The 26,180-nt window shown below is 39.9% G+C and overlaps 2 protein-coding genes across 2 annotated transcripts in view; both read left to right on the top strand.

The window, feature by feature from the left end:
- The window catches only part of LOC108367493 (ell-associated factor Eaf-like), a 21,286-nt gene extending 1,773 nt beyond the window's left edge, over window positions 1-19,513 (top strand). The window contains exons 2-3 of the mRNA XM_017622115.1: window positions 13,186-13,219; window positions 19,251-19,513. Of these exons, the coding sequence (XP_017477604.1) occupies window positions 13,186-13,219; window positions 19,251-19,512 (296 nt within the window). The 3' untranslated portion in view covers window position 19,513. The remainder of the gene's footprint in view (window positions 1-13,185; window positions 13,220-19,250) is intronic.
- Window positions 19,514-25,986, top strand: LOC108367492 (uncharacterized). Its single transcript, XM_017622114.1, has one exon. It carries the CDS (start codon window positions 19,537-19,539, stop codon window positions 25,024-25,026), a length of 5,490 nt encoding a protein of 1,829 aa, XP_017477603.1. The 5' UTR covers window positions 19,514-19,536; the 3' UTR covers window positions 25,027-25,986.
- Window positions 25,987-26,180: the final 194 nt, after the last annotated feature.

The raw sequence follows: 26,180 nt of genomic DNA, 5'->3' as shown, positions 1-26,180 counted from the left end.
AAAAAAATTTCTTTAAAATAAAAAATCATACTGAGTTTATTAATAGAACCACAGACCAAAAATTTCAACATTAAAAAAAAGAATGAATTACCAAATTTACTTAAAATTATTTCGTTCCTACCCTCTATTCCTGCAACTTCGGCATTCACAGAAAGAGTTTTTCTATTATGAACGTCAAATGGCGAGATGAGAGAAACAAAGCGACTACCTCACTAATAATAATAAAAATGAATTTCATATCTTTTATACCGCTGACTGTTCAAATACAAGTTTCTTCTATATAACTCCTTTTCGTAGTCAGATAAAACAGTAAGGAAATCATTTCAATCGATGCTCTATCTTCCATGCCACAAATTTTTCATATATGAGTTTTTTATAAAACTGCTCTATCTACATATTAGGGATGTTGCGAATGTGGAATTTTAGACATCCGCGGATGCGAATGCGAATGCGGATCTCAAATATTTTTGTGAAATAATTTTGGTGACTACATTAGGGGATTTAGGTAAATAAAAAATGGAAAAGTTATAAATTTTTGATAACGCTTTTATTGAGTACTTCAATTGTATTTAAGAAAGAGTAATTTTGCTGCCTTTTCGGGTTACCGCCTGTTTCCTAAAGGGTCGTAAATCAAACCTGCGCCACTAAATAACTGAGGCGACAAACTTGAAAAACTTGAAACTTGACAAAATTGTAAATTCTTTTCGATTGACGCTGTACCAGTTGAGAGGTCTTTCAGTTATATTTCTTTTTTTATTTCATCGCAATAATTCCTTTTTGGGAATTGCATCAAGGCTGCATATGACGGATGTATCCTCCTGACTTTCATCTTCACAATCTAGCATCATGGCACCAATTCTTTTGGTTGTTTCAGAATTCGGAGAGCCTGCTACGTCATCAGCGTTTTTCGATCTTCGTTTTTGTAATTCATTTTTAATCCTGTCTTCTGTGACTGGTTGGAAAATTGTGCGCTTATAGCCAGGTTGTTTTTATTGACTTGTAGGGGCTTTCAACTATTTTTCCGGTTAAGCAACAGGGCCTGAACAATTTTATTCAAAAGAAGTTGACATTTTTCCTGGTGATTTTGGACCAATTTACAACTTTATATATGGGTTTTCATCTGTCATTTGATGTTAGCTTATTTTCATATTTTTCGAATTTTAGTCCACATTTCCCACATCTAACCTCCTTCTCCCACTCTTCTCACTCAACTGTGACTTGCGTAATTCACTTGTTTATATTGAAGTCTTTCCGAGAAATTATTAAATTCAAATTCTTTATAATTATGTAAACAACTCAAGTAATTCAACCTTAAATTTCACAGAACGCTTCCATAAAAAGGCACTTTTCAGATTTAAATTGGCGAATATACTTGTACATACTTCACGACGAGACGACGTTTTCCGGCAAACATTTATTGAAAGTTCTTACTTGCCACCATTCATCCAACTTTTGTTAATTATAATTTCTTTTTTTTCGTTTTTGTTTTACGAGCTGTTAGCAAACAAACGAGTAAGAAAAAGAGAGAAATCAAATGCAAATGGTTGTGAAAATAGCATTCGAAATGGAATTCAGAAGTTGCAATGTGATGGCAATGAATGTGAAAGGTTTACAAAGGCGAGATGGAAAAACGATACAAAAAAAATATATAAAAAAAAAATAAAAAAATAAAGCATCCGGTTGAAATGGAAAAATGAGCGTAAAGCGCAAAATGCGAGTAACGAAATTAACATCAACACAAACAATTAACAACACAAATAATGTTTATTAATTACTTGCGCGTTGAATCGCCCGCCAACAGTGTGGCACAGCTACAACAGCAACAAGAACAACAAGAACAACAACGAGAGCAGTATTAGAGCAGCGCTAAGTTGCATATAACAGTAACAACAACAACAAGAACAGCAAAAGCAAATTATTCATCCTGTTATACAGGTTTAAGCGCGCACACTTCCCGCTCCCCGCTGCTCGCTCTCTACTTTTACGGTAACTTGCTTTAGCCGGCTGCCATTTTCACTGGCTGCCGTGGGCTATGGTCGCGCTAATTACAAAAACAACTGTGCATGCAACAACATTACAATAAAAAAAAAATACGCAAATAATGATATTTAACAGCAAAGGCAACCAAAATGTGTGGGGAAATTGGTGGACGAAGCGAGGTAAAAATTAACTTTTCGCGTACTTCTTTTCCAGCAGGAGAAGGAGGAGGAGGAGTAGGTGGGCATAGAGACTTCAGTGAATCCTTTTTTTGGCAGTTTTTTTTTCACTCACTTTTGTTTATGCGCATAGACACAGCCAAGCACACACACACAGACACAAATGATTTTGCAGCAAAAAAACGCACAACAAAGACGGCAGAACAATATATTGTGTGCCATAAAATTTTCATTAATGCTTTTCCAGTCGCATTAAATAAAAGAACCAAGCCTGCGGCGTTCAAATGAAACTGTTCGCCAAGCGCACAGGCGGCGCATGCGAATTTTGTCGCTGCGTTCACCCAAAGTCCAGCTGTTCGCTATCCACAGCTTGTAGCCCAATAACAGCGGCGAGTGTCGAGACTCTTTAAATGCTGCCTTCTTTAGTTGCTGTTGCTGCTTTGGCCTGTGTCATCTCCACAGCTGCTGCTGCTGCTGCTGCTGCTGCTGTTGCTGTTGCTTGCTATTGTCATCTCATCGCTTCCGTTTCGCCAACGGCTGTGTGTGCCGTCGTACGCCGTTCCACCATTCGCCGTTTCCGTTTCCGCTCGATGTCGTTGCGACGTTGTGTCCACTGACCACGTCAATTCGTTTTTCCTCTTATCGCGCACGTCAAGAAGATGGCCACTGCAGCAGCTGCTGTTGTTACAAGTCATCGACCGCTACGTAGTGACAAGATGACAGCAACTATTCGATGTGTTTACTTGGTCCAAGGAAGTAATTAAAGTGCAAATTTAGCGGATGGGCGGATGGGCGGTTGCTTTAATATTGGCATTAAGAATTTCAGTTCCCCGTTGCACAAATTACTGAAGACTTAAATTCAATTTATTCAAAGTAGTGATGGGCATGCAGACCTAAAAATGATTGTATTTAATGTACCAATTTGGGTACTAACTACTGAAATACTTAGTATTTGGAGTAAAAAGTATTTAAGTAATTAGTAGACACTAAATACTCTGATCTAAAGTACACGGGTGCCTTAGAGATCCAAAATATTCCCACTAAAGTGTTAAGGTATTTAGTACTTACAAACCAAAAACTTTATGATGAAGAAAAACTAAAGCAAGTAACACCTTACCTTGCACTCACCTCAACTTATTTTACCTCAACTCACTTGATCTCACCTCACCCAAAAGTCCCGAGGTAGTCCAGAAATGGCCCCGAAAATCCCGAAACAATCTATAAAATTCTGAAATTCTTAAATTATCTCGAAAATCCCGAAATATTTCCGAAATATGTTATGAAAATCCCTACATAGTCTTGCATATCACGAATAAACGAAACGAAATAAATGAGAACGAAACTTTCGGAAACGTTTCCAATGAAAACAAAATAAGAACAAAAATATCGACAACGTTTTCAAGGAGGATCAAATAAGAACAAAAGTCTAAGGAACGTTCTGCCAGAGAAAAAAATTGAAACAAAATTTTTGAGAACTTAATTTAACTTTAAGAATGAGAGAGGCGACTGAGTGTTGGAATGAAAAATCGTTGCTGTGAGAATCACGATTGTTAATTCTAAGCCAGAAAAAAGTTGGACAATTTCAACTTCCAGATCGTTTATCATTAGGAATAACGGTCCATTTATGGAAAAAGAAATTTATTTTGTGTGCAAGAAAAGTTCATGTATTAATTTTTTCGTTAAATTTATCTTTCAGTTCTTTTTTGATTAATTTTATTATTCAAACGTTACAAACCAATGAACGCAATGAGAAAAATGTTTTTCTTGTTTCCATTTATTCCCGTTCCGTCTCTGACAGAAAGTTCCTGAGGCCTTTGTTTCCGTTTTGTTTTTTGCCAAAACTTTCGGTAGACTTTTGTTCCCATTTTGCGATCTTAGAATTGTTCCCGCAAGTATTGTGCGCATCTTTGCGAACGTTTCGCAGGGTTTTTTTTTTTACATAATTCCCACAGTTTTGTGGTCATTTCGATTCTTGGAAACAAAACTACTAGAACGACATTTAGTTTCGTTCGCGGTCCCTGAAAAAAGTTTTACACGTTCACATTTATTCGGTTGAACAGTGCATGACTTTAAAAACCAATTAAAAGTTAGCCATAGTAAGTGTACCGACAGCTAGCTACTTTAGTATTCGACTACGAAATTTCCGACAGGGTGTGTGCTTTTGTATGCGTCCGGTTCAAATATGGACGCTGGAACCACAACCGCGTGACTCAGTCATTGTACTTGGTGTAGAAACATTGAACGATTGAATAAAAGAAGAAAAGGATATATATAGATGCGCCTTGCAGCTTTAAGAACCATTTTCATACGTGTTTTTGGCTAAAGCAGTCGATCTTAGTTTAAGTAAAATTGGTGAAGATCCGATTACACAACCAATATATTACATTCATCAGGCATTAGCAGCTCTATCAATATCTCGATATCTGCAACATTTTGAAGTAATACCCTCAACATCCTCATCTGATATATTAACTACTAAAAATGCATTCAAGTTACCATCATGCAAATCTGAAAATAAAATTTCATGCTCAAATTGTCAATTGAATCCTTGCTTTTATAATACCAATAATTGTTTTTATGTATTCCATAACAATAACAACATTTAAAACACGACATATATTTCCTCTGAATATAAAGTAATATAACACTTTTTTTAATGTAATGATTAACTAAAGCAAATTATTATTTAGCCATTATCAAACGGTCTTCGTTTTTCTGCTCTGTAGAAAAACAATTTACATCATTTTCGGATTTCTCGTGCCAAAATCACTAGATACTACTTCAAGCTTTGAGCTCATAAAAAAATTGGCCTACTAGAGGCTTAACTTCATTCTAGGGTTGGGTACTGGGGGGTTGAATCTCGATTCTTTCTGAATTTTGAACATTGCGCCTCCATGCGATTCGAAATTTAATGGTGCAAATTCGATTTTTTCGAATTTAAAATTTTTTTTTTTTTATGAAAATTTTAAAATGTTGTTGAGCTCGATATTAAAGAAAATAAGAGGACAACCTTTCCCTTCGATATACCCATATCAACTTCTGGACTCATATTAAACAATTTTGGCTATGAAAAGAACCTCTGCTCCGAGTTTTTCGATCTGACGTTTAAAAAATAAAATATTCCGTGTATACCTGGTGTAATCAACTACAGTTACGTTACTTTGACCACCCTTTTTCAACATTTCTATGCCCCTATTGGACAAGTTATCGATTGTACCAACTTTTCCATCACTGTAGCTAATCGAGCAGCTGACTATATGTGAATACCAAAAAGCGGTAACTCAATTAAGAGGTTAATTGGCTCTATTAAATTTCTATCTGAACTTAGTATAACGCAAATGTGGTGTCACACACAGTGATGGCAAATTTAGTGTGCGAGAAGAAATTGCAGTGTTGCTGTTTTTGCAAATAAAGACGAAATCGATTTTTTTATAGACCAAAATATTTTTTATAGAATATTTTATCCGAATTTGAACACCACAAAGTACGATTAAATAAATTCGCCATTTTGGTAAGGTTCGAATATCGAATTTTTTAATCTTGCACTCATTTGATACAAGCTAAAAAAGGGTTTCGATTTTGCAAGTCGTGAGCAAATTGGAATAAGTTTTGAACGAGCGTTGGAATTTGTTGGGCATATTTCCTTTAAGAACTGTGGATGTTTAATTTCTTTGGGTTTCCGACTTTTTGAGTTTTTTATTATTGTCTGCAATTTTTTCTCCGCACTGGCCCGACAAAAAATTTTCTTGTCAAAGCATCATCATTCTTTGTTCAACGTCATTGGCTTTTCAATGATTAATATTCAGATTTTTTACTTTTAATTAATTTTCTCTTGTTATCTACTACTTACTTCATTTTAGCACAATGCACAAAGCTACTTTCTTATACTATTTTACTTTGTTCTAAATATCGCCTTTAACAGCCGAATGTGGGTGTGTGAGAGTGAAAGCAAACACCTCGAAGCTCTTTGAAATACTATGTCATTCGAAGCATTGTGTGTTGCTTTAATTTCCCTACTAATTTTTTTGTTTTGAATATTTCCACTCTCTCTTCCACCAAAGTTATGAGCTTCCTCTCAACTACTCTTTCAGGAAATTTAGCTTCAACTTACTTTCTGCGCGTTTCACAACCGCGTTGTCAATAAGATTTCATTTTTCTCAAAAGATTATTTACTTAGCTTTCAAGAAAATTTTGGTAGTAAATCAATCTTAGTTACTTATGTAGTCCCACATGTGCTAGTTTTGTGGTTGCATTCAATCATTTTAAAACTCCCTTCATTTTGCCGGTACTTACGTACTGAAATACATTCTCACCCTCTTTAGTAGCCAAATATTTTTTAAATTTAAGAGAAAAATCTACTTTCCGCTTATGTAATTGAATTTTCTCTGTTAGCAATATGTCATTGCTGAAGTCCGAAAATTTCATTACGAAGAAGATTTGCGAAAGTTTGTACAAGCACGTAAAATATACCAGTATGAGTTAATGTATATGAGTGTGTGTGTGTGTGTGTGTGTGCGTGGAGTGTATGTGACTTTGATAAGACATGTGTGGTACATGAGGAAACTGATAAATTGTGAAAGGAAGAACAAAATGTATACAGAAAGAAGGCAAAAATAAAAAAAAGCTTGTTAAAAATCTTTTGTTTTTATTGAAGATTGAATACAAATAATATGATGGAAGAAGAGCAAGAATGAAAGAAATAGAATATTTAAGTGAGAGGAATTTAATAAAAATAATTCTGGAATGGAAGCAGTAGATAAAGTATGTATGTATGTATGTACGAGTAAAGGAAATCTGCTGCTTGCGACATATATTAAAAAGTACATAACACTAGCTTTTAGTGAGAAGCTTCTAAGTCCTCTTTTTCTGAAAACTGATACATTTATGTACATACATATTAGGCTAGAAAAATTAAAAATACTTGAAGAAAATTACTAATAAGAAGTATTTCTCTTCTTCTTAAAAGCTAAAAAGTTACTGAGCAAGTAAAAAGGAATGGAACACAAGTTTTTCATATGAAGCGAAATTAAACGGTTTGTAGTAAAAGTGAAAAAAGCTGTTAGTACCAGATATTCATGAAATTTGACGTGAAAATATCTGTGTCCTGAACATGCCTCCAACTAGACCCGAAATGGTCCCAAAAAATCCTTAAATGATCCAGAAAATATCCTCAACTAATACCGAACTAGCCCCTAAATCAGCTCGAACTAGACGCGAAAAAGGCTTGAACTAGTGTCGAACTAGCGCCGTAAAAAGTTCCGAGCTAGTCTCGAAATTAACCCAAAAAAATGTTTCGAACTACTTTTTTGCTGGGTTAACTGTCTTTACGGACAGGTCGAAGATGTAATGCGGAGTTGGTGCAGGGTTTTTCATTGAGCAACCAGACTATGCATACGTTTTCCAGGCCGAAACGTTTGCAATTCAGAAGGCAGTAAGTTACATCAAAGAAAATTTTTGCCGCGATAACGCAGGTGAATATCTTCTCGGATAGTCAAGCGGCCATCCAGGTACTCCCTTCTGGCTCTTGTTAGTTCTCTACTAGTGGATTACTGTGGGATAGGGCTGGCCTGTGTTTCTCATTAATACGAAATTACACTACTATAGGTCCCGGAGCATAGCGACATTTACGGTAACGAGGCAGCGGACGAAATAGCAAGTGTCGGTTCCGCACTGAATATGTACCACGCGATGGACATGGCGTCTCGCTCAAGGAGATCAAAGCGAAAATTATCGAAATGTATCAATCGGAGGCCAAGCAGAGGTAGAGCTATACAGGATCCTATGGAATTTCCCGGCAGTTCTCGACGGCCTAAGACCCACTTAAAACCAAAGCTCTCTTAGAAATGAGCAAAAATGATACCTACAAATTTGCTGCAGTATGCACAGGGCTCTGAGCTTTGGAGTACATGCCGAAAAGATTGGATTGCCCTACAATAGGTACTGGCGCAGTTGCGATGATCCGGGCTCAAAAGGGACAATCGAACACTTTCTATACGAAACCCGCCAATTGCTTGTCACCAGCGTGACAATTTACTTAAACCAATCAACCTCGCCAAAGCTGTGCAGCTTAAGAGAAAGTGCTGAGTTAACTTTGCCGCAGTAAGCATCTCGTGTCATATTAATACTTCCACCATAATTGAGAATTGCGGCTTTGTCAATCTAAGAAGGTGCTTTGACACCTGCGGTTTGAGAAACCGTGTAGTTGCTTTCGCACACCATTCCAGCATCCGCTGATCTGACATGAGTCCCATCTGTCCAAGAGCAGTGCGCATTTTAGCAAAGGTTACACCCTCACCCTCTTGTGCTTTTTAGACCGCCTTGAGCGTGCCTTTTCCTGCAGCGCAGTTTTCAGTAGTAACACCATGTCCTGATATCCATAAAACTGTAACAAGGAAATACCAAGACGCGACTAGCTTACTTACTAGCTTTGAACAAACCGCGGACGAGCTCAAATTTCTGATGGTCAATTGGCTATGAGAGTAGGTGTCTTCCTTCCTTACCGACGTCGCGTAGTCGTACATCCAATCGACTTCGTCCTCCATTGCGGCTATTTGTAATGGAAAATTGGTGTAGTATTCTTTAACCTCAAAGCTGTATAGAAGCCCTAATGCATCCTTCATTCGCGGAGGATATATTATACTTCCTAGTGAATAAGACGAGGTCCGCCATACTATGATTTATAGGCAAGTCCGTGATTCACTGACCACTTAGTCACCAGGTTCAAATACCTAACCAAAACTGGTTAAAACAAGGCAAGTCTATTATTTCTGCCACCAGTGTATAATACGTATAGTTTTATACTTTGGACACTTTGCTAAAATATATTAAGGTTTATTTGGTTGAAAGTCACTTACGCATTAGTATTGAAAATAAATAAAAATGTTTGAAAAAAGCGCGATATTATTAAATTTTTTTTTGCATTCTTTTGGCGTAAAACCTTTCGTGTGCCACAATGTCAGGTATCCAATCGGACGTTTGCCTACTTTGAGGCGTCTTATAAAAATTTATATTTTTAGAACCACTACATGCTTTCTTATTCAGCTTACGCAACAATCCAACACTGCATTCGTCCCACGTGTGCCATATCAATCGAAGTGGCAACACTAATTCCTTAACTGTCAATCATGCTGTCAATTTGGCAAAAACGGTACTGCTAAGGAAGTCACAATCGCAACACAAACATATCAAGTACGTGCGCGTGAATGTGTGGAAAAAAGAAAAAAGTTTACGTGTGTGTTGCGCAAATAACTACATACCAAATGCGCTGATCTATACCTGGCGGATGTGCTCATACAACTTATGTCAGTTGCACGTTGGTGCGTCTGTCAAATTTAATTTACCCTCAAAAATGTGCGTAGCTGCAGTGCGTGGAAGCAAAACAAAAGCAAGGCAAGACGAGTAGGTGCTATGTATAAAGGGAAAAAGTGTAAATGGAAGTAGAGATTCCATTCCATTTAAAAACTCTTTAAGAATGAGCATATCATTAAGGACGTAATAAGTTTGGTTGAATTCCATAAGTTTTTATTTTTGATATTATGGCGGCACTGGTAAACCCAGCCTAAGTTGGTTAGACCACTGTTTTTCATCAAACTCGACTAACGTTAGGCCTAGGAAACTTGTACCAAAATTGATGTTAGCTGAGTGGGTTTATGTGACCAGATGTCCAGACCTTACTGGCCCAGAGTAGCGCAAGTTTTCCATGGCAGCTGGGGCATTTATGTGGCGAGAATCACTGCAAGTAATGACGAGGAAACTCTGCCTTTAGCAAGTGTCTGCTTGGATGCTCCTTGCTTAGCATTATATACATAGGTTGTGCTGTCTGGAAGCATTGGGTCCTCACTATGCAGGCGCTGTTCAGGCGACATTAGAAGGCATTCTATCGTAGCTGTGCGGCTCTGTGACAATTGCTGTTGAGTGCGAGGAGAAGGAGGGCAAATATAAAAGATAACCCCAAGAATTTTCGGGTTATGTACCGTTTGTGCAGGTGGTAAAGGAGTCGCTGTTGATTTCGCCGAGGAGAAGGTTAGGCTTCGTCCAATGAATAAGTGAGAAATTTTGTACACAAGTCATTGATTCCATTGCCGGATGCTTATATCGAACAATCGGCAGAGTATGAGATCTGGGAAGCTCCACAAGTATTTTATCCTAAGTATTAGGTAGATTCATATGTTTCCGGGATGAGAGTTCCGTAAGTAATCTCAAGCTCATTAAGGCACTCGTATACAACCAAACTAAAGAGTTAACCGAAGCTCTTTGCCTAAGACAATAATCGTTCATACCATGTATCAAGTACAAACATGGCGCCCTTACTCTGGATGAACAGCATAACTAAAAAATTGGATAATGCGAGACGATTGGCTTGGGATTATTCTTTTTGTTTTATAGTTCATTCGTCCTTGAGTAGATATACCTAAGTACAAACCGTTTTTGGCCAAGGACTTAGCTGTGATTTTATTGCCAAAGATTCAATTCTTACTAATGAATATTTTGACAGATCTCGTTGAAAGTCAAAATCACTTGAAGTTTACAAAGTCACCAACACAGTCGTCGGCATATTATTGATGTTTTATTCATGACTAAGCTAATTAATTAGATGGTGCTTGTCTGACGCAGTCTGACGCCTAAGCGATTTTGGCTTAGTCATATTCGGTAGTCGTTTCTCTTCTATGGTAACTGATGTCAATTGGAAATGGCAGAGAAGGCTTTCCTCTTCTTATGCTACCACCACTGGGTTCTGCGTTTAATACCGCATGACTGAGGCTGCAAAGCCGCTAAATTTTAATTCTTTATATCCATGCCATCTTACAACTTGTTGTTCTATTGTCATCAGTACTCGCCAGCGTCAACGTGTAAAGATCATCATTTCTTTGATTGTTCCAAGGGTCCCCTCTTCAGATGTCATTGTCAATGCTTCTGTCCGTGCTGGTAGGACACGATGAGTAATTTATGCGGTGTAGTTTGGTACGATGGTAGAGACTTTACCTCTAATTTTGCAACTCAGTGCGACATATCACTTGGTGCAAGTGGGGTTCTGCATTGGATTTCGAGGCTGATATGATCGGTGTCAATAATGGTTTCCCAGAAAACATTGTCATCAACTTTTCGAAGCTATAACTTATACTTGGAGAAGGCAGAATAGACATTGCGTCGGTTAAGGCCGATGATATCGATGTCATCTACGCCGTTATACACAGCCGTATTAGTTTCGCGGGGATACCAACTTATTTAGACCTCGAGCCGTATAGGCAGTTCCTGCTCGTACTATCAAAAGCGACCTTGAAACTCAAAAAATAAATGGTGAGTGGCGATCTACTTCTTGCGGGTCTTTTTCGTATGGTGAATACCTGGGCTATGGTGAATTTTCCATAACTAAAGCCACACTAATACGGTCTAATCTGTTCGCTGACAATAGGCTGTAGCCTTGCACGCTCGATAAGACCTTCTAAACCATATAAAGAAGGCGCATGTAAGAGTGGCAATCTTCTTGAGGATTGGTTTCAGTGTCGTCAGGCATGCGCTCTTCCGACCATATCCTGCATAAGAGTTGATGCCTGCACCTTGTCAGCTTCTCGCCTGCGTATGTACTTTAATATTTAGCTCCTTTCTCACGTTCCCACGACATTCGTTCGTCTACATAACCAGAGCGAATCAGTCCCATATCTGGCCAAAACATCAAAAATTTTTGACCTTTCCGTATAATTTTTTTTTTTTTTTTAATTGGATTTTAGAAATGTGGGTCCAAGCCCGAATAAAAAAAATCATTGGGGTATGTTCATAGTCGACATAAAGTCGACTCTAAAGTGAGTTGCAGTTTCTTGCACATGTCAAAATACTGCTAAATTTAGAGTAAACTTTACTTTGACTATGAGTATGCCCCATTATTTTTGTCAGCCTATGGGAAAATTCGAAAAATTAAAAAAAAAAACCCCAACTAAGTAAAAGTAATATTTTTCCCTGTGACAAATTGCAGATTTTTAAGTTGGCACATTTTTTTTTTTGAGGTCATTAAATTCGATTCTGATAACAGAGTACTGAAATTCAAAACAGTTGTTAAAATATGGCAGATCCAAAATGGCGGATGCTTTCTTATCTTAAGCATTTTTGGAGATAAGCTGCCGCCACTTATTGAATTAGCCATTTTGAATTTCGCGATTCTACCATAAGAATTGAATTCAACGTTCCCAAAAATCTGTTTGCCACCTTTAAAATCTTTATTTTACAGATTTTCACCACAAAATATATTTATTTTTTTTTTTTTAATTCGGGCTTAGGTAAACTTTTCTAAAATCCGTTCCAAGAATTAAAAAAAAAAAATATTCATTTGGTAAAACATTTACTCTTCCAAAAATTTTTGAAGAAAATTAGACGAAAATTTCCCCTTGTGCGGTTAGACTAAATACCTCTTCCTTGCCCACGGAATTTTTCACTTTACGAGGAAAAAAAATCGGAATCTCCTATCTTTAAGGAATTTTTTGAAGTTAAGCTCACAGTTTGTTCACCAAAAAATTCTCTTCTTAGTGCACTGGACACAATACTATGCTCCAAAATACTTCAAAGCTATCGCAACAAGTACTAAACGTAGGTGGAACTCAAAAACACACGTAGCTACTCGAATCGCGTTGTATATTTTTGGCTCCAAAAATGATCCACCTTCATCAGTATACTTGTACGGTTGGTTGTGATTTCCATATTCCATCGAAAAAGATGCACGAAAAATTTGTAGACACAGTCGTGTGTATGACGGGGTCTGCTGATATGTCAGCAACACTAGCCAGCCACTGACAGCTAACAACAAATTTTTACAACTTTTTATAAAAGATTTGTACAAATTACTTTATGTATATATTTGCATGTAAATTTGTAATTTCCCTATCATAATGCATTGAATTTTTATGCAAATTTTACTGGACAAAAAAAAATTCAACAGTTTTATTTTCCTTCTCTCTTCTCTGCGCTTTTAATTTTGTGTGTTTCTGATATTTCTTGTGTTTTTTGGCATTTTTGCTCACATTTTTATTTCTGCTTACAGGTAGTTCCGGCTATAAATCATCAGATAAAGACAGGTAAGCTTCCAGCGTAACACACTTTTTTTTTATAAATACACCTGTATATACATATGTTTGTGCTTTTGCGAATAGCTGCATGTGCACTCGCATCCTTTCATCCGTTGCTGCTATGCCATTTTGTTGCAACAGCTGCAATTTGAAATTTACTTAGTGTTTACACAACAGCTACAATGCTTTGGGATAAATTGTTATACATATGTGTGTTAAGGCGGGTCAATTTGTATGGGAGATTTATTTTAAACTATGCGCGCATATGTAGCACAGTAGGATTCTACGTATAATTCTTAACAAATTTGCCGCAGAAACTAGGAGGTAAATCAATTTGGACTTTGCCAAATTGCGAAAATAGGTTGCTTAGCATTTTGCTGTAGGGTCGTAAAAAAAGGTGCTTAAATTTTGTATAAAAATATGCTGTAAGAGCTCTTTTGGTATGAGGAATCCATTTCTGCACTTAGCTTTTTCTTAAAACCTCCACCAGATGGCGCAACGGTGAAAATTTTCATATTTTGTTAGAAACTTAGACAAAAAAAATGACATGCCCTAATGTGTGTATGTAGTTATAGTTATGTGCATGAACACGTTGCAAAAATCTACTCATATGGTCTCCAAAAACTGTAGTAGAAAATATTAGATATTCACAACAAAGTACATATCGTGCCATTTTTGCTTTGACCACTTAAATATATCTATGCAATACACTTAGAATTATTTTACAAATTTTGCGAAACTATTTTGTTTCATTAGGACCTAACATGAGGCATTCAGGGCCAAAGTAGCCCTACTGACATTTCAAACAAAGTTCTAGTATCAAAACGGTAATAGCCCGAGGCACGCCCTTTCAGTTTTCTTTCACTATAATATGCAGGATAGGAAAAGTAGCGTGATGCAGGGAAGATACCGGTATTAACAAGTAAGCAAAAAACAACAGCAAAAAACAAAAGTGACTTTAATTCTCATATAAAACTTTAAGATTATCGATAATTTCTTTATGATCCAATGATCGTATTTAAACCAAATTAATATGGGACCACCTATGAGGTAACACCTTTGCTTTAAAAACAATTATAGAAATCGGTTAACGTGTTCCAAAGTTATGTGGTAACACACATAAAAAAAAAATAAAAATAAATAAATAATTCCGAAAAACTGATAGCCTTCTCCATTTTGTGAAGTCGGTTAAAAATTGCCTAAATTTCTGATTCACTAGCTTAAGAGGCCTTTTTTGGTAGAAACTTCCTACTAATAATAGCAGTTTGCGAACGGGCAAACGGGCTCCCTGCCTTTGTTCCCAAACTGGGCAGCTTACTGGTCACAATCAACTATTATTTCAGATGTACCGAATGTGTGTGATCTTTAGAAACAGGTGGCGTGCTTTAATGGACTCGTCCGAAATTGGTTACAGTGCCAATCCAGAATAACACTTTGGAACATATTCTTTGTTATTGTTCGGCCTTGGCCAGCCAAAACTTACTTTATTTAAAAGCTCCTATGACCGAATACTTTGTAATACATAAGTTATTTAACTACCATGTCGCTTTCAGGATTCATTTAGGAGCCGAAAGTATCTTGAGATTTTTGGATTAGGGTCTCTTTTTAAAAGGACAAATATACTCCAGGTCGCAGTGTCTATTGTTCGGCTACACCCAAGTACTACTAAAAAAACTAAGTAAGTTCATAGTACTAAGCGAAGCCAAGTTTCGTACCACCAGCAATACAGTTACACCTAGGTGAAAAACGCCATTCTGATACTATAATATGGACTATTTTGTTGAGGGAGCCATTGGTATACAAGCCTTATCCTCTTATCTCGCCTAAACGCTCCCTGTATCTATTTGCGACACTTCAAGCTTTTAGGTGGACAGCAATAGGGGCTGGTGGTGGTGGTTTGATCACCGCTTTGGCAGACAGCCTAGTTGAGCAAGTGAATCTAGCGGCCCTAAGCAGACGATTCATCATTACCGAGGTTCCCTGGATAGTCAACCAACTGTCAGCGGGAATTTTCGGACGATTCCACCGTGTATCTAACTGTTACCACTATCGTTTTGATCGCCAGCTCACTCGGCTGTCTCTGTCCCCATTTTTGTGGTGCGCCAAGCTGCCAGCGCGCTAGTATATAAAGCGGTGTGTCGACTTTAAAACATTGAAATACAGTATTTCTTTCGACGGTGGATTAACTGAGTGTTACCGAACAGCCTTTGACCAAACACTCGTGAAAGTCTTGCTGCTTCAGTAATGCATTTAAGGCATCAGTAAGTGTAGAGAAAAGGGCTCGCTTATCGAGCGATTCGTGCTTCTTCGTATCCTTTGCAAACTTGATACTACACCAAGACTTCACAGAGTTGGAAAACTGAAAGTTTGTTGTTGTTAAACTCTATCGAAGGCTTTCGAAAGAGCTATATAAAAACAATCGACATAATTGCCAGATAGCAAAGTAGTCCTCAGTAAAAACAGCAAAATTTGTCACGACTTAGCCTCAATCATTTCAGATTTTCACTACGCATCTGCTAGTAATCCAATTTAGGATTGATTGAAGTGATTTACTTAATTTTGCCAAATTTCTTCAAGCGGTTATATGGCAATCAGTCACCTACGTGAATGTATCTTTTCAACCTCTGGCAAATATTAGAGAATATTTATTGATTGCAAAATTTCTTCTGCGTCAAGAATGCAATGCCAACAAAACATTTACATACATACATATGTATGTATGTAGTATGCTCGTATGTAGAATAAAATATTTCCCATTCATTACAATTATCCCTGGGCATACAATGCTTATATTTAGGTATGTTTTAAAAGTAGATATATGTATGTACATATGTGAACCAAAATCCTACGCCACAATCACCTAAGGTAAAATCCATTTTCGACTTCAAACAAATCTAATGAATTTAGCACACTGATTATGATGCTTTCCGAATTATTTATGTACTCATACAAATTTTGACATATAAATAAATGCTCTTTAACTCTGTGTATCTGTAAATTACTTGATACAGATTTAGGTATGTATTAGGGTGGTCATTAGCATCATGGGGTACACCTTTATTTTGTTCTACGCACAAAATATAGGCATCCAAGTACATTTCGAAATTTACAAAAAAATAGGAGTCGCTGCCACCATTTGAAAAAAAAAATTTACTGTTTTAAATCGCAAAATTTCGATCAAAGTTTTGATTTGGACCAGCAAGTTTATGTATTTATATGAATAAGTTTCAATAATATATCAAATTTATATAATTTCAAGTCAATATTTTGTCGAATTTTTCCGATTACATTTTTTTTTTGTTTTTAAACCCTGGTAGCGGCGACTCCTAAAGATTTGTTTAAAATTTTGAAATTTTCTTGTGTGTCTTTATTTTTTACACAGGACAAAATAAAGGGTTGTCCCATACAAAATTTAGCTTTTTTTATTTGTTTTAAGGACCACCCTAATATGTATGTATGTGTGGTAGTATGTAACTCTGGTCTTGTTATGTAAGGCTCAACTTATTGGAATTTCAATCAGAACACAATCATTACGAAAATTGTTATTACGAATCTATATAATACAACAACAACTGATTATTTGGTCATACATAGTAACCAATCTGCTTTTGGTAAATAATCAAACTCATGTATATATATACAGGTGAACACACACACATACTTGCATAGGTATATCCATATGTAGGACCTAAGGTTAAATTTCGGCAATGTAGACACTTTTGTCATTTACGCCACAACCGTTACACTCATTTGCAATTCAATTTATTCTGAGATATTGCATTGTTCGGTTTCTATAGTTGCGACACTTTTGTTATTGACACTTTTTGTGTTAACATGTTGTCTGGAAGCTTTTTGACTTAGTTTGCTAATTAGATCAGAGCTTACCTTTTGTGATAACAAAACATATATTATTTAAATGGGTAATTTCCAAACACAGTGTACATGGCAATTATTTTTTATATATTTTTTAAGATTGGTAAATTTCTTTTAGTAATGCACGTTTATTAAGGATTAACAATAGATAAAATGTCTTGCAATATTTAATTGGATAATCAGGAAACATAGATAAGTTAGTATGCAAGTGGCGGATTAATGAAAGGATGTACATACAATACGTTTTTTGTAAATATATTTCAAGGCTTGACGGGAAAAGAGTTGCAGATTTTTTAAAATACCACTCGGATATGTACGTATGTATGTATTTTATGGCTAAACAATTTGCTCTATCGATCTTCTTGTCCCTAACACCCCGTTGTGACACTTAGCCTTCAAATGTAAGTTCATACCACGCTAATGTACCACCCTAATGTTAGAAAATTAAAACTCATAAAAAAAACATTCCATTTTTGATAAGGCAATATATTTATTACTCTAGTAGAATAAAAAAAAAATTTTTTTTTTTTTTTTCTGAATTTCGTGAAAAACTCCTTCTCTCACTTTAAAGTCCAATTTCGAGCCGCCTTTGAAGATGTCAGTACTATTACGTGCAATGCAGGAACTATATCCCGACTCCTTCTTTCTTTGAATATCTGGAGCACCTTGATCTGTACAATCCTCCCAGTGAAATATCTGTCTTAACCGAAGACTGGCAGAGATTGGGAACTCTTGTTTTAGTGCATCATTTGGCGTTGGTCATTGGAGGATTTGTGGATTAAGGAACCGAAACAATTCTCACCTCCATCTTCTTCTTTTTTATTGGCGCTAAAACCGCCTAAGCGATTTTTCTGTGCCAACTGACGCCAATTGGAAATGCCAAATGAAGCCAAGTCCTTCTCCACCTGGTCTTTCCAACGCAGAGGAGGCCTTCCTCTTCCTCTGTTATCAGCATCTCGACCCGCGTTGAATACTTTCGGAGCTGGAGCGTTTCTATACATTCTACACGAACGACGGCTCATCGTTATATCGTCTGCGGCATTCGCCATTGTGAACGCGCAAAGGCCCATAAATCTTGCGCAGAATCTTTCTCTCAAAAACTCCAAGAACTGCTTCATCAGATGTCCATGCATCCGCGCCACACACCACCACAGCCATGATGTAAATAAATTTAAAACAAGCCTTGAAAGTAGCCTAATTAATTGTAAGCCTCCAAATTCAAGAACTGGTTATAGCCGTGATATTGAAAATAAAATGGGTGAAAAGTAAGAATTCGTCATTTCGAATTTAAGATGTTTTTTCGTAAAATTCGTTTCTATTTCTCTATATCGGCCGCTAAATTAAAAGCATTCACCTACCTACATACATATGTATAGGGTGAAGGGTCACACTGAATAGAGCAAAAATCAGAGCAAAAACTCGGTCAAACGCATAAAGAGCGTATGTGAGCGTGAAATATTTATGAGCTCTTTTTTAAATGCGCTAATACAGCGATGGACAGAGGGAGCTTTTACTCAGAACGCGCCTATACAAATTGTATAAAAAGCTTAAAAGAGCTTTGCCCGCGGGCAAGGCAGCGCCCATAACCGCTTTAGTACCATCTTTGTTCTATCCCGTCCAATTGAATTATTTGTATGTATTGTTCATTCTTTAAAGTTTTTCTTACTTAGGACCACATGACCCGTTTTCGATATTTTTTTTATCGGAAAGATAGTACTTCAGGGGTGGTCCCATACTAACTTGGTTTAGTTCCGCTGAAAGGCTCACGAAGAAAATAACGGTACTCCTTATATTGTATATGAGCATTAAAGTCGGTTGTGCCTTTTTGTTTACAAATTACTTGTTTCGTATTTTTTCGTACCACACTGCAGCTTAAATAAAAGCTCTTAAGCTCTTCCCCATTACATTTTTTCCCCTTATTTCATTGTGTTGCCAATTGTCGGCTAAAGTTTTTGTCATCAAGTCTTGCGATTTGCGCGCATTTGGCTTGAGGGTTGACTGCATTAACCAACACACACACACACACACACACACGCACACAATTCGCAACCAAACTAATCAACGTTTTTTTAATCTTCTTATTCTCTTTCTTTTCTATTTTCTTTCATACGTTCACGTCTTCGTTTTCGTGTGTCTTCGCATCACGTACGTGGCTGTGGCGTTGTAGTGAAAAAGCGGATTTGAAATCACGTTCGGACAGTACTAGTGGGCCACAGGGTGATTCCATTTATACCACGCCAGCTGGCTTTCATCATCATCAGCAGCAACAACAACAACAACAGCAGCAACATCACCACCACCAACAACAACAACAACAACAAGGCCAACAACAGCAACCGCATCATCATTTGCAATCCGCACACGGATCACCGGAAGCAATGAAGGTACGCATGGCTGCAATGATATTACAGCCGCCAACTAGGGTCTAGCAGGCAATTAATAATAATAATAATATGAATAATATAAATCATGCGAATCATAATAATAATATAAATAATGGTAGTAATGATGCCACGAATGCCACTACACCAACAACTACAATAACATTACCAACAACTACTACTACTCCAACAACTATTAGTTTAATAACAATAGCTACAGCCACAACAGCAACAACAACAACCATGACAAATAATATAGGTAGCGTTAGTAGTAACAACAACACTTTACATAATAATAACAAGAATAACAATAACAATCAGACTACATTGCAAACAAATAACACAACGCCAAATACATTAACCACCCCAGCCGCGCCTGATGCTGCAGCTGCCGTGAACCTAGACGGGAAAGTGATTGCGAGCGCAGCGGACACGGGCGCGGTAAACAAACCGGACGCACACGTAGCGGACAGCGATGCAAATGACAGCAGCGAAAGCGCCGCCAATGACACAGACAGTGACAACAACACCGACAATGATAACAATGATGTGGACAATTGTGACAAATTTATGACCAAAGGCAACAGCAAACCCAAACTGAAAGGCGGCTGTCAAAACGTTGACGCGAACAGAGATAAAGACTTGAGCGAAAGCGCTAATAAGGAGAAAACCAAAACCCATGCAACAAGCACAAAAACTAACGCTATAAGGCAACACTGCCAACAGCAACAACAACAGACTGCTACAACAAAAACTGCAACAAGTATGACAGTAGCGCAGAGTAGCAGCGCGCCACATGAACAAAATGAAACGAATAGCAAAAGCACCAACGAGTCGATTAGCGACAGCAGCAACAATAAAAATAAATGCAAAAGTAACAGCACTAGCACCAGCATCGGTGATGGTAGTAACGGTAGTGGTAACGGTAAGGCCTACTCCAATTACACGCCCGAACACAATCTGACAAATAATATAGACTATAACAAATATAACGCAAGCGGTAAACAGCTACATTTAAACATAACCGAACCGCATACGCACACAATCACCGACGATAAGCTGCTCAATACGCGCACACATCAAAAGTTGCGTCATAGTCAGCGTCGTTTGCGCACCAAAGCGCTGCTCGACAGTCTGCCACAAAGACTGCGTACGCTTGCGGGCACTGAGCAAAGGGTGGAGGCGACAAATTCCGCCATCACCTGCGATGAACTGCTTGCGGGTAGCAGTGAATTGTTGCAAAAGATGAGCATCAATAATCCTTTTTACCGCTTTCGCAAGCAATCCACCTCACTGAAAGAGATGCGCGCTGAGGCGTGTGCCGAGCGCAGCTTACGCAAAGCACGCTCTGATACAGATATATTTAGCTGGCAACTGACGAACGAAAATCAGGCGCCGAAGAGTGAGGGTATGACAAGTGTGGTGCATGAGCGCTTTGCGCGCGCAATGTTTGGCGGCATGGGTAACGGACGGGCGCGCATGGGTAGGGGCGCACTGTATAATGCGCCACAAAAGCATGGTGAAACTGCTGTACAGCTGACTGCAATAGATGGTAGTGTTGTAGTTGTATTAGATAGTAAGCATCCTAGTGTAGTAAGTAAGCCTAAATCTTTGAGTAGTCTTGAAGAGTTGCTCGATGCAAGCATTGCGAATGATGGCCATGGCTCACGCGGTTTTATGCTGGACGCTGTCGCCGCCGAACGCGCATTTGCCGACACAACCACTGAAACGGATAGCAGCACCGTCATCACTAATCCCTTCTCCATCTTTCATGACGACGATGTGCTTATGCTGAACGTGGACGCGCGTCTACGCGCAGCCTCAAGCGCTTCACAACAACAGAGATCATTGAAAAAGCGTCAGCGCTCTGAGCGATCTATACGGCGTCTATGCGATGCTGGCATTGATGCAGCGAGCACTAAGCGCGCGCCAGTCAATTATCAAACGGGTATAAGTGCGCGTCAACATTACTTGAATGGCATACCCGTAAGTCGCTTTGAGCGGCAAGACTTTGTTAGCACCGCTGCTGCCATGACTTTGAGGGAGGCAACAAAATCGCACAAACTCAAACCGAAACTCGTCTTCAAGAATCTCTCGCTGCGCAAGATACACAAGTCAGCAAGCGGTTTGCCGGCAACTTCGCACACCATCACAACTAACACCTCTGATGCTGTTGGAAATTTGAACGCACTACCGCAAATGAAGAAGCTCAAAATAAGCTATCCAAATCGCACGCAAAGCATACATAGCGCGCTCGATGTCAGTTCAAGCGCGCAACTCAGCGTTGGGCTTGTGAGTCCAGGTGGCGCTAGCGGCGCGACAAAGCATTCCTATTTCGAACGCTTGCAAGCGAAAACGCGTCAGGGTCTGCAGAAGCTACGCGATAAATGCCGCAACTTCAAACAAGCCGCTGGGCACCATCAACACACCGGCACCAGCAGGGGTTTCAGCACGCTGGCCAAGGATGACAGCTTTCGCTTTATAGGCGATCGTGCGCGCATCAGCAGCTATGAATCCAAATGCGCCGCACTTAATGGCAGCAATGGTCGCCAACAGGCCACCATCTACAAGAGTTACAAGTCTGAAATAGATCTTTCGAAGAATCTACATTACTTGGACGCCTATTTGGAGGAGAATTTCGACCAACAGCTACGCAGCACCAAGCAATCGGCAAATTCAGTGGGACGTGTGAGCGCCAGCCGCTTGCAGCGACAAAAGCTGTTGGATGGCGGCGAGACGCAGCAAAGCGGCGAGTTGCCAAAATATGCAAAGGTGCAGGGGGGACGCGCACATAAGCGTAGTTTCTCGGCGGCACAGAAACAGACGACAATCACCGAGCAGCGAGCTGCCGCGCTAGCAACAACCACCAACAACTACGAGAATGTCGGCACGCTGCCAATAGCAAGACGCGGCTGCTCAGACTCACTCAGCAGCTCAGACTACGCCTCGGTCTTCAGCGGGCCTACGCTGGCAGTCGAGCCGGCCACGCCCAGTTCAGTTGGAGCAACTGAGACGATCACACCCTCACTGATGGATGATGCAAGTAGCAGCGCTGGCTTGCGTTACGAGCATCCAAAGATGTCACAGTATTTCTTCAACAAACTCGATTTAGAAGGCTCGGCAGATCTCTTGCTGGCGGCGCAGGCTGGGCATGGCAGCATTGAGGCAGCTAGCGGCTTCTTCAACACCTGCAGCGAAGATGATTTGGTTGATGAAGACAGCGAGTTCGGTGAGGCAGGTGGCGGTGGGGGCGCTGGTGGCGATGCGGCATTGCTGGTTGATTACAGACGCGCCGCCAATATGGATGATGGCATACGCATACTTGTCAACGAAGTGGAAGACACAGATTTTCAGCAAGAACTCGAACGTCAGCTGGCGTCAACGAAGCAGCGGCGCACGACGAACGCAACGACTGATTGGTATCAACAGCAACATCCACCAAATCTAGATAGCACTGATGAGCGCAATTTCCTTCTGGGGTATAATGAGAATTTAGCCGAAAGCCATTTCTATCGTTCACTCAATCAGCATTTGCAGCAGCAACAGAAGCAACGACAAAGGGATTTGTATTTTGATGTCAACGCCGATTTAGATGAGCATGACGACGACGATGAGGAAGAAAATGGCATTGGCGCGGCCATAGCAAATGGGTTGGTGAGCGAGGGCGACGCTGATAAGGATATTCATTACGAAAGCTACTTAGAACATTTTTATCGCGCGAGGAGTGGCCACCAGACGCGCAAAGCGAACTCTATCGGCTATGATGACGAACGTGTCGAGGATGATGCTGAAGGTGGTTACGTTACACGTAGCGCGTTCAGGCGCACAGCGCGCGGCAGGAAGGCGGGCGGAAGCGCATTTGAATTACGCCACAGTGCATTGCTGCTACTTGGCGAACATTTAAACAAGAATACGGATCGTAATAAGGAGGCAGTAGATATGGCCTCCGACAATAGTCGCGCCGCTTATTACGCGCGACAATTTTACGGTTTTGGCGGTGACATAGACGTGATTGCAGCAGAGGAAGCCGGCACGAGTGGCGCGGATGTTGATAGGATTAAACTGCCAGCATCAACAAATAAATTGCCAGCGCTCACGCCTCTGAGTGGTAATTTAGCGGTGAAAGGCAGACAACATGATACAACAGCGGCGTTTGCACGGGAACCAAGCGAACGCTTCAAAGCTACAACGCAATCGAGAGTTGATGCTACAGCAAATTTGCTGGCTACAACAACAGGCACAAACATCGCGCCAGACGAATTCAACACCGCATACCAGTCCTCGCCAGCAGAAGCAGCTTTATTGAGAGAGAAATTCGCCATACCAAGCACACACTACATGTCTACAAGCACCAAAGATAACATTGACGCGGCGCGTGTTTACAATGAAGGCGCAACAAAAAATTACACAGCTGCGCTAACAACGATTTCCGCGCGCCACCTTCCAGTAGCCGCAACAACACCAACAAATTTGCTACACCAAACCAGTGGTAATGCAAGAGCAAGCGCTTATTTGCAACAGCAGCAGCGTGACCGACAGCAGCACCAACAACAACTTCAGTTGACACCAGCACCAGCTGCGTCTAGCGCCGCCTTGTTTATTGAGGGTAGCAAACATAGCGGAAAATCCGGGCATCACATGGAGGCGTTGTCCAGCAGCGCGAATAATCGTTACATGTTGGACAACATGCGTCGACATTACCAACAACAACAAAAACAGCATCAACAACAAAAATCCACAAACTCCGTCAGTTCGTCGCTCTCGCTATCGACTTCTTCCTCGTCCAATTCGTCCGTCTCACAGCCGGTCGCCTATAACCAGCAACAGCCATTGCTACTGCCCACCAATACAGCAAATACGCATACGAAATACATACAACCGCAACAACAGCAACTACCACCACTTGCCACCTATCATACGCGTCGCAGTTCAACTGCCTCAAACGCTTCATCCTCCGACAATTTCGACTCGTTCATTGCAGTGCGTAGCGCACAAACTCCAAGTGGTGGCGCAGAGCTGGCTTCACCGGTGGCCATTGCTGCCCTGCAGCCTGATTATGCTGTTAGTACAAAACTTTCGAGTAGCAACAACAGCGCTGGCGTATACCAACAACGTCAACAATTGCTCGCAAACGCACACACGCGCGCACAGACGGCGGCGCATTATCCCACCTCGCCGTCAAGCGGCGGTAGTAGCAGCACTGTGCCACTCATTAACGCGCTCAACTATTATGGCACAGGTGGTGGTGGTGGCAGCGGAATATCCGATAGCGCACACCCCACCTACGCCTCATCAACAGCTTCGGCATCGGCATCGGCATCCGCATCTTCATCCTCATCCTCTTCGTCGACTAATCATCGATATGCGCTGACCGCAAATGCTTCTGCGGTCGCTAGTAATAACTACGCATTGCTCGCGCAAATGCATTACGGCAATAAAGGAAGCGGTACAAATTCGGTTGCGATAGCGGCTGATGCAGCTAAAGCGGATAGCGCTAATCCATTAATATCACCGTCATATGCCAGCGAGCGTAAGCCATTCATACTCGAATATGAGTGTTAGCGCAGAATTGTGGGAACGATGCGCGCAGTGGGCGGACGGTGAGCGTTTGGGAATAATGTGAGTGGTGAGAGTGAGTTGTAGAGTGTAGCTGGGGAGGGGAAGAGAGAGCAGCAATTTATATAGCGGATCAGTAACATTCCCAAAAACGTAGAGGGATTTTTTTGCAAAACGAGTTGCTATTAAGTTTTTTTGCGATGCTATTCGAAGTCATGTCAGGAATGGCAGTTATTTTTTCACCACACCAACTAAAAATTTCCTGCAGCAAGAACCGCTGTTCGATATTTTCGTATTAATGTGTAATACCTTTTGCTTGCGTAAATAAATACAGTTCATAGTGAACATAATGGTACATTCCCACTGTAGAAATTGTGATTATCATGACAGTTGTCTTTATGGTGAGTTTTTTCTTGACATGAGAATACGTTTCCATATACGTTTGATATACGTTGAATATACGTTTCCATAACAATTTACAGCCATGGAATGCTTTCCCTATCAAAAAATTGTATACAAGTAAATTTTCCCAACTTTTCTGGCAATGTGTGGATTTCGCATGACAAAGTATCAAACCAATTTTCGATAACTACAATTGAAGTGAAGCGTACTGCCGCAGGGGCGTTGTGCATTGACCGAAGCAAGAAGTAGTTTGACGGTGCAAAGTCCGGTCTATAAGGCGGGTGGGTGGGCTAGGACTTCCCATCGAGTACCATCGTGATGGTGTAATATCAATGACTCTAGTCTGGTTGCCCATTTTGGCCGTTCGTCCGCAATCGCTCCCTTCAATCTCATCAGTTGTTGTCTGCAGAGAGCGCCGACGTACATAGTGGCCACTTTCCCTGACACGGGTTCGCTGTGCCGCTTTGGATTGTCATACTGATTTACTATTGAAGGAGTATTTGGGAAACAGAGACAAGCCGTGCAAACTCTTTGTTTGAGTTCGTTACGCATACAATTACTTGCTTTCTGGACCATACCAATGGCTTCCAATCGTAATGATTTTTCTTGGTGAGTCACACCGAATATTCACGCAAATTCTTCTTGTGTTTGTTTTTGAAACGTCGCAGCCAGTACTCACTGCTTATAATAGCACTTTTCTCCTTCAGGGAGAAGGCAAATACCAACGCGTATGACATATCTGACATAGTGGTCGCACG

The sequence above is a fragment of the Rhagoletis zephyria genome, unplaced genomic scaffold (genome assembly GCF_001687245.7).
Source record: "Rhagoletis zephyria isolate East Lansing unplaced genomic scaffold, Rhagoletis_zephyria_1.1 Rzeph_scaffold_02702, whole genome shotgun sequence".
In the NCBI taxonomy this organism is placed as follows: Eukaryota; Metazoa; Arthropoda; class Insecta; order Diptera; family Tephritidae; genus Rhagoletis; species Rhagoletis zephyria.
The sequence above is the reverse complement of the archived record's forward strand: the minus strand, read 5'-3'. Positions and strand labels throughout refer to the sequence as shown.

Excerpts from the sequence above, each read along its gene's own strand:
- LOC108367492 (XM_017622114.1), top strand. The coding sequence starts at position 19,537 with ATGAATAATATAAATCATGCGAATCATAATAATAATATAAATAATGGT.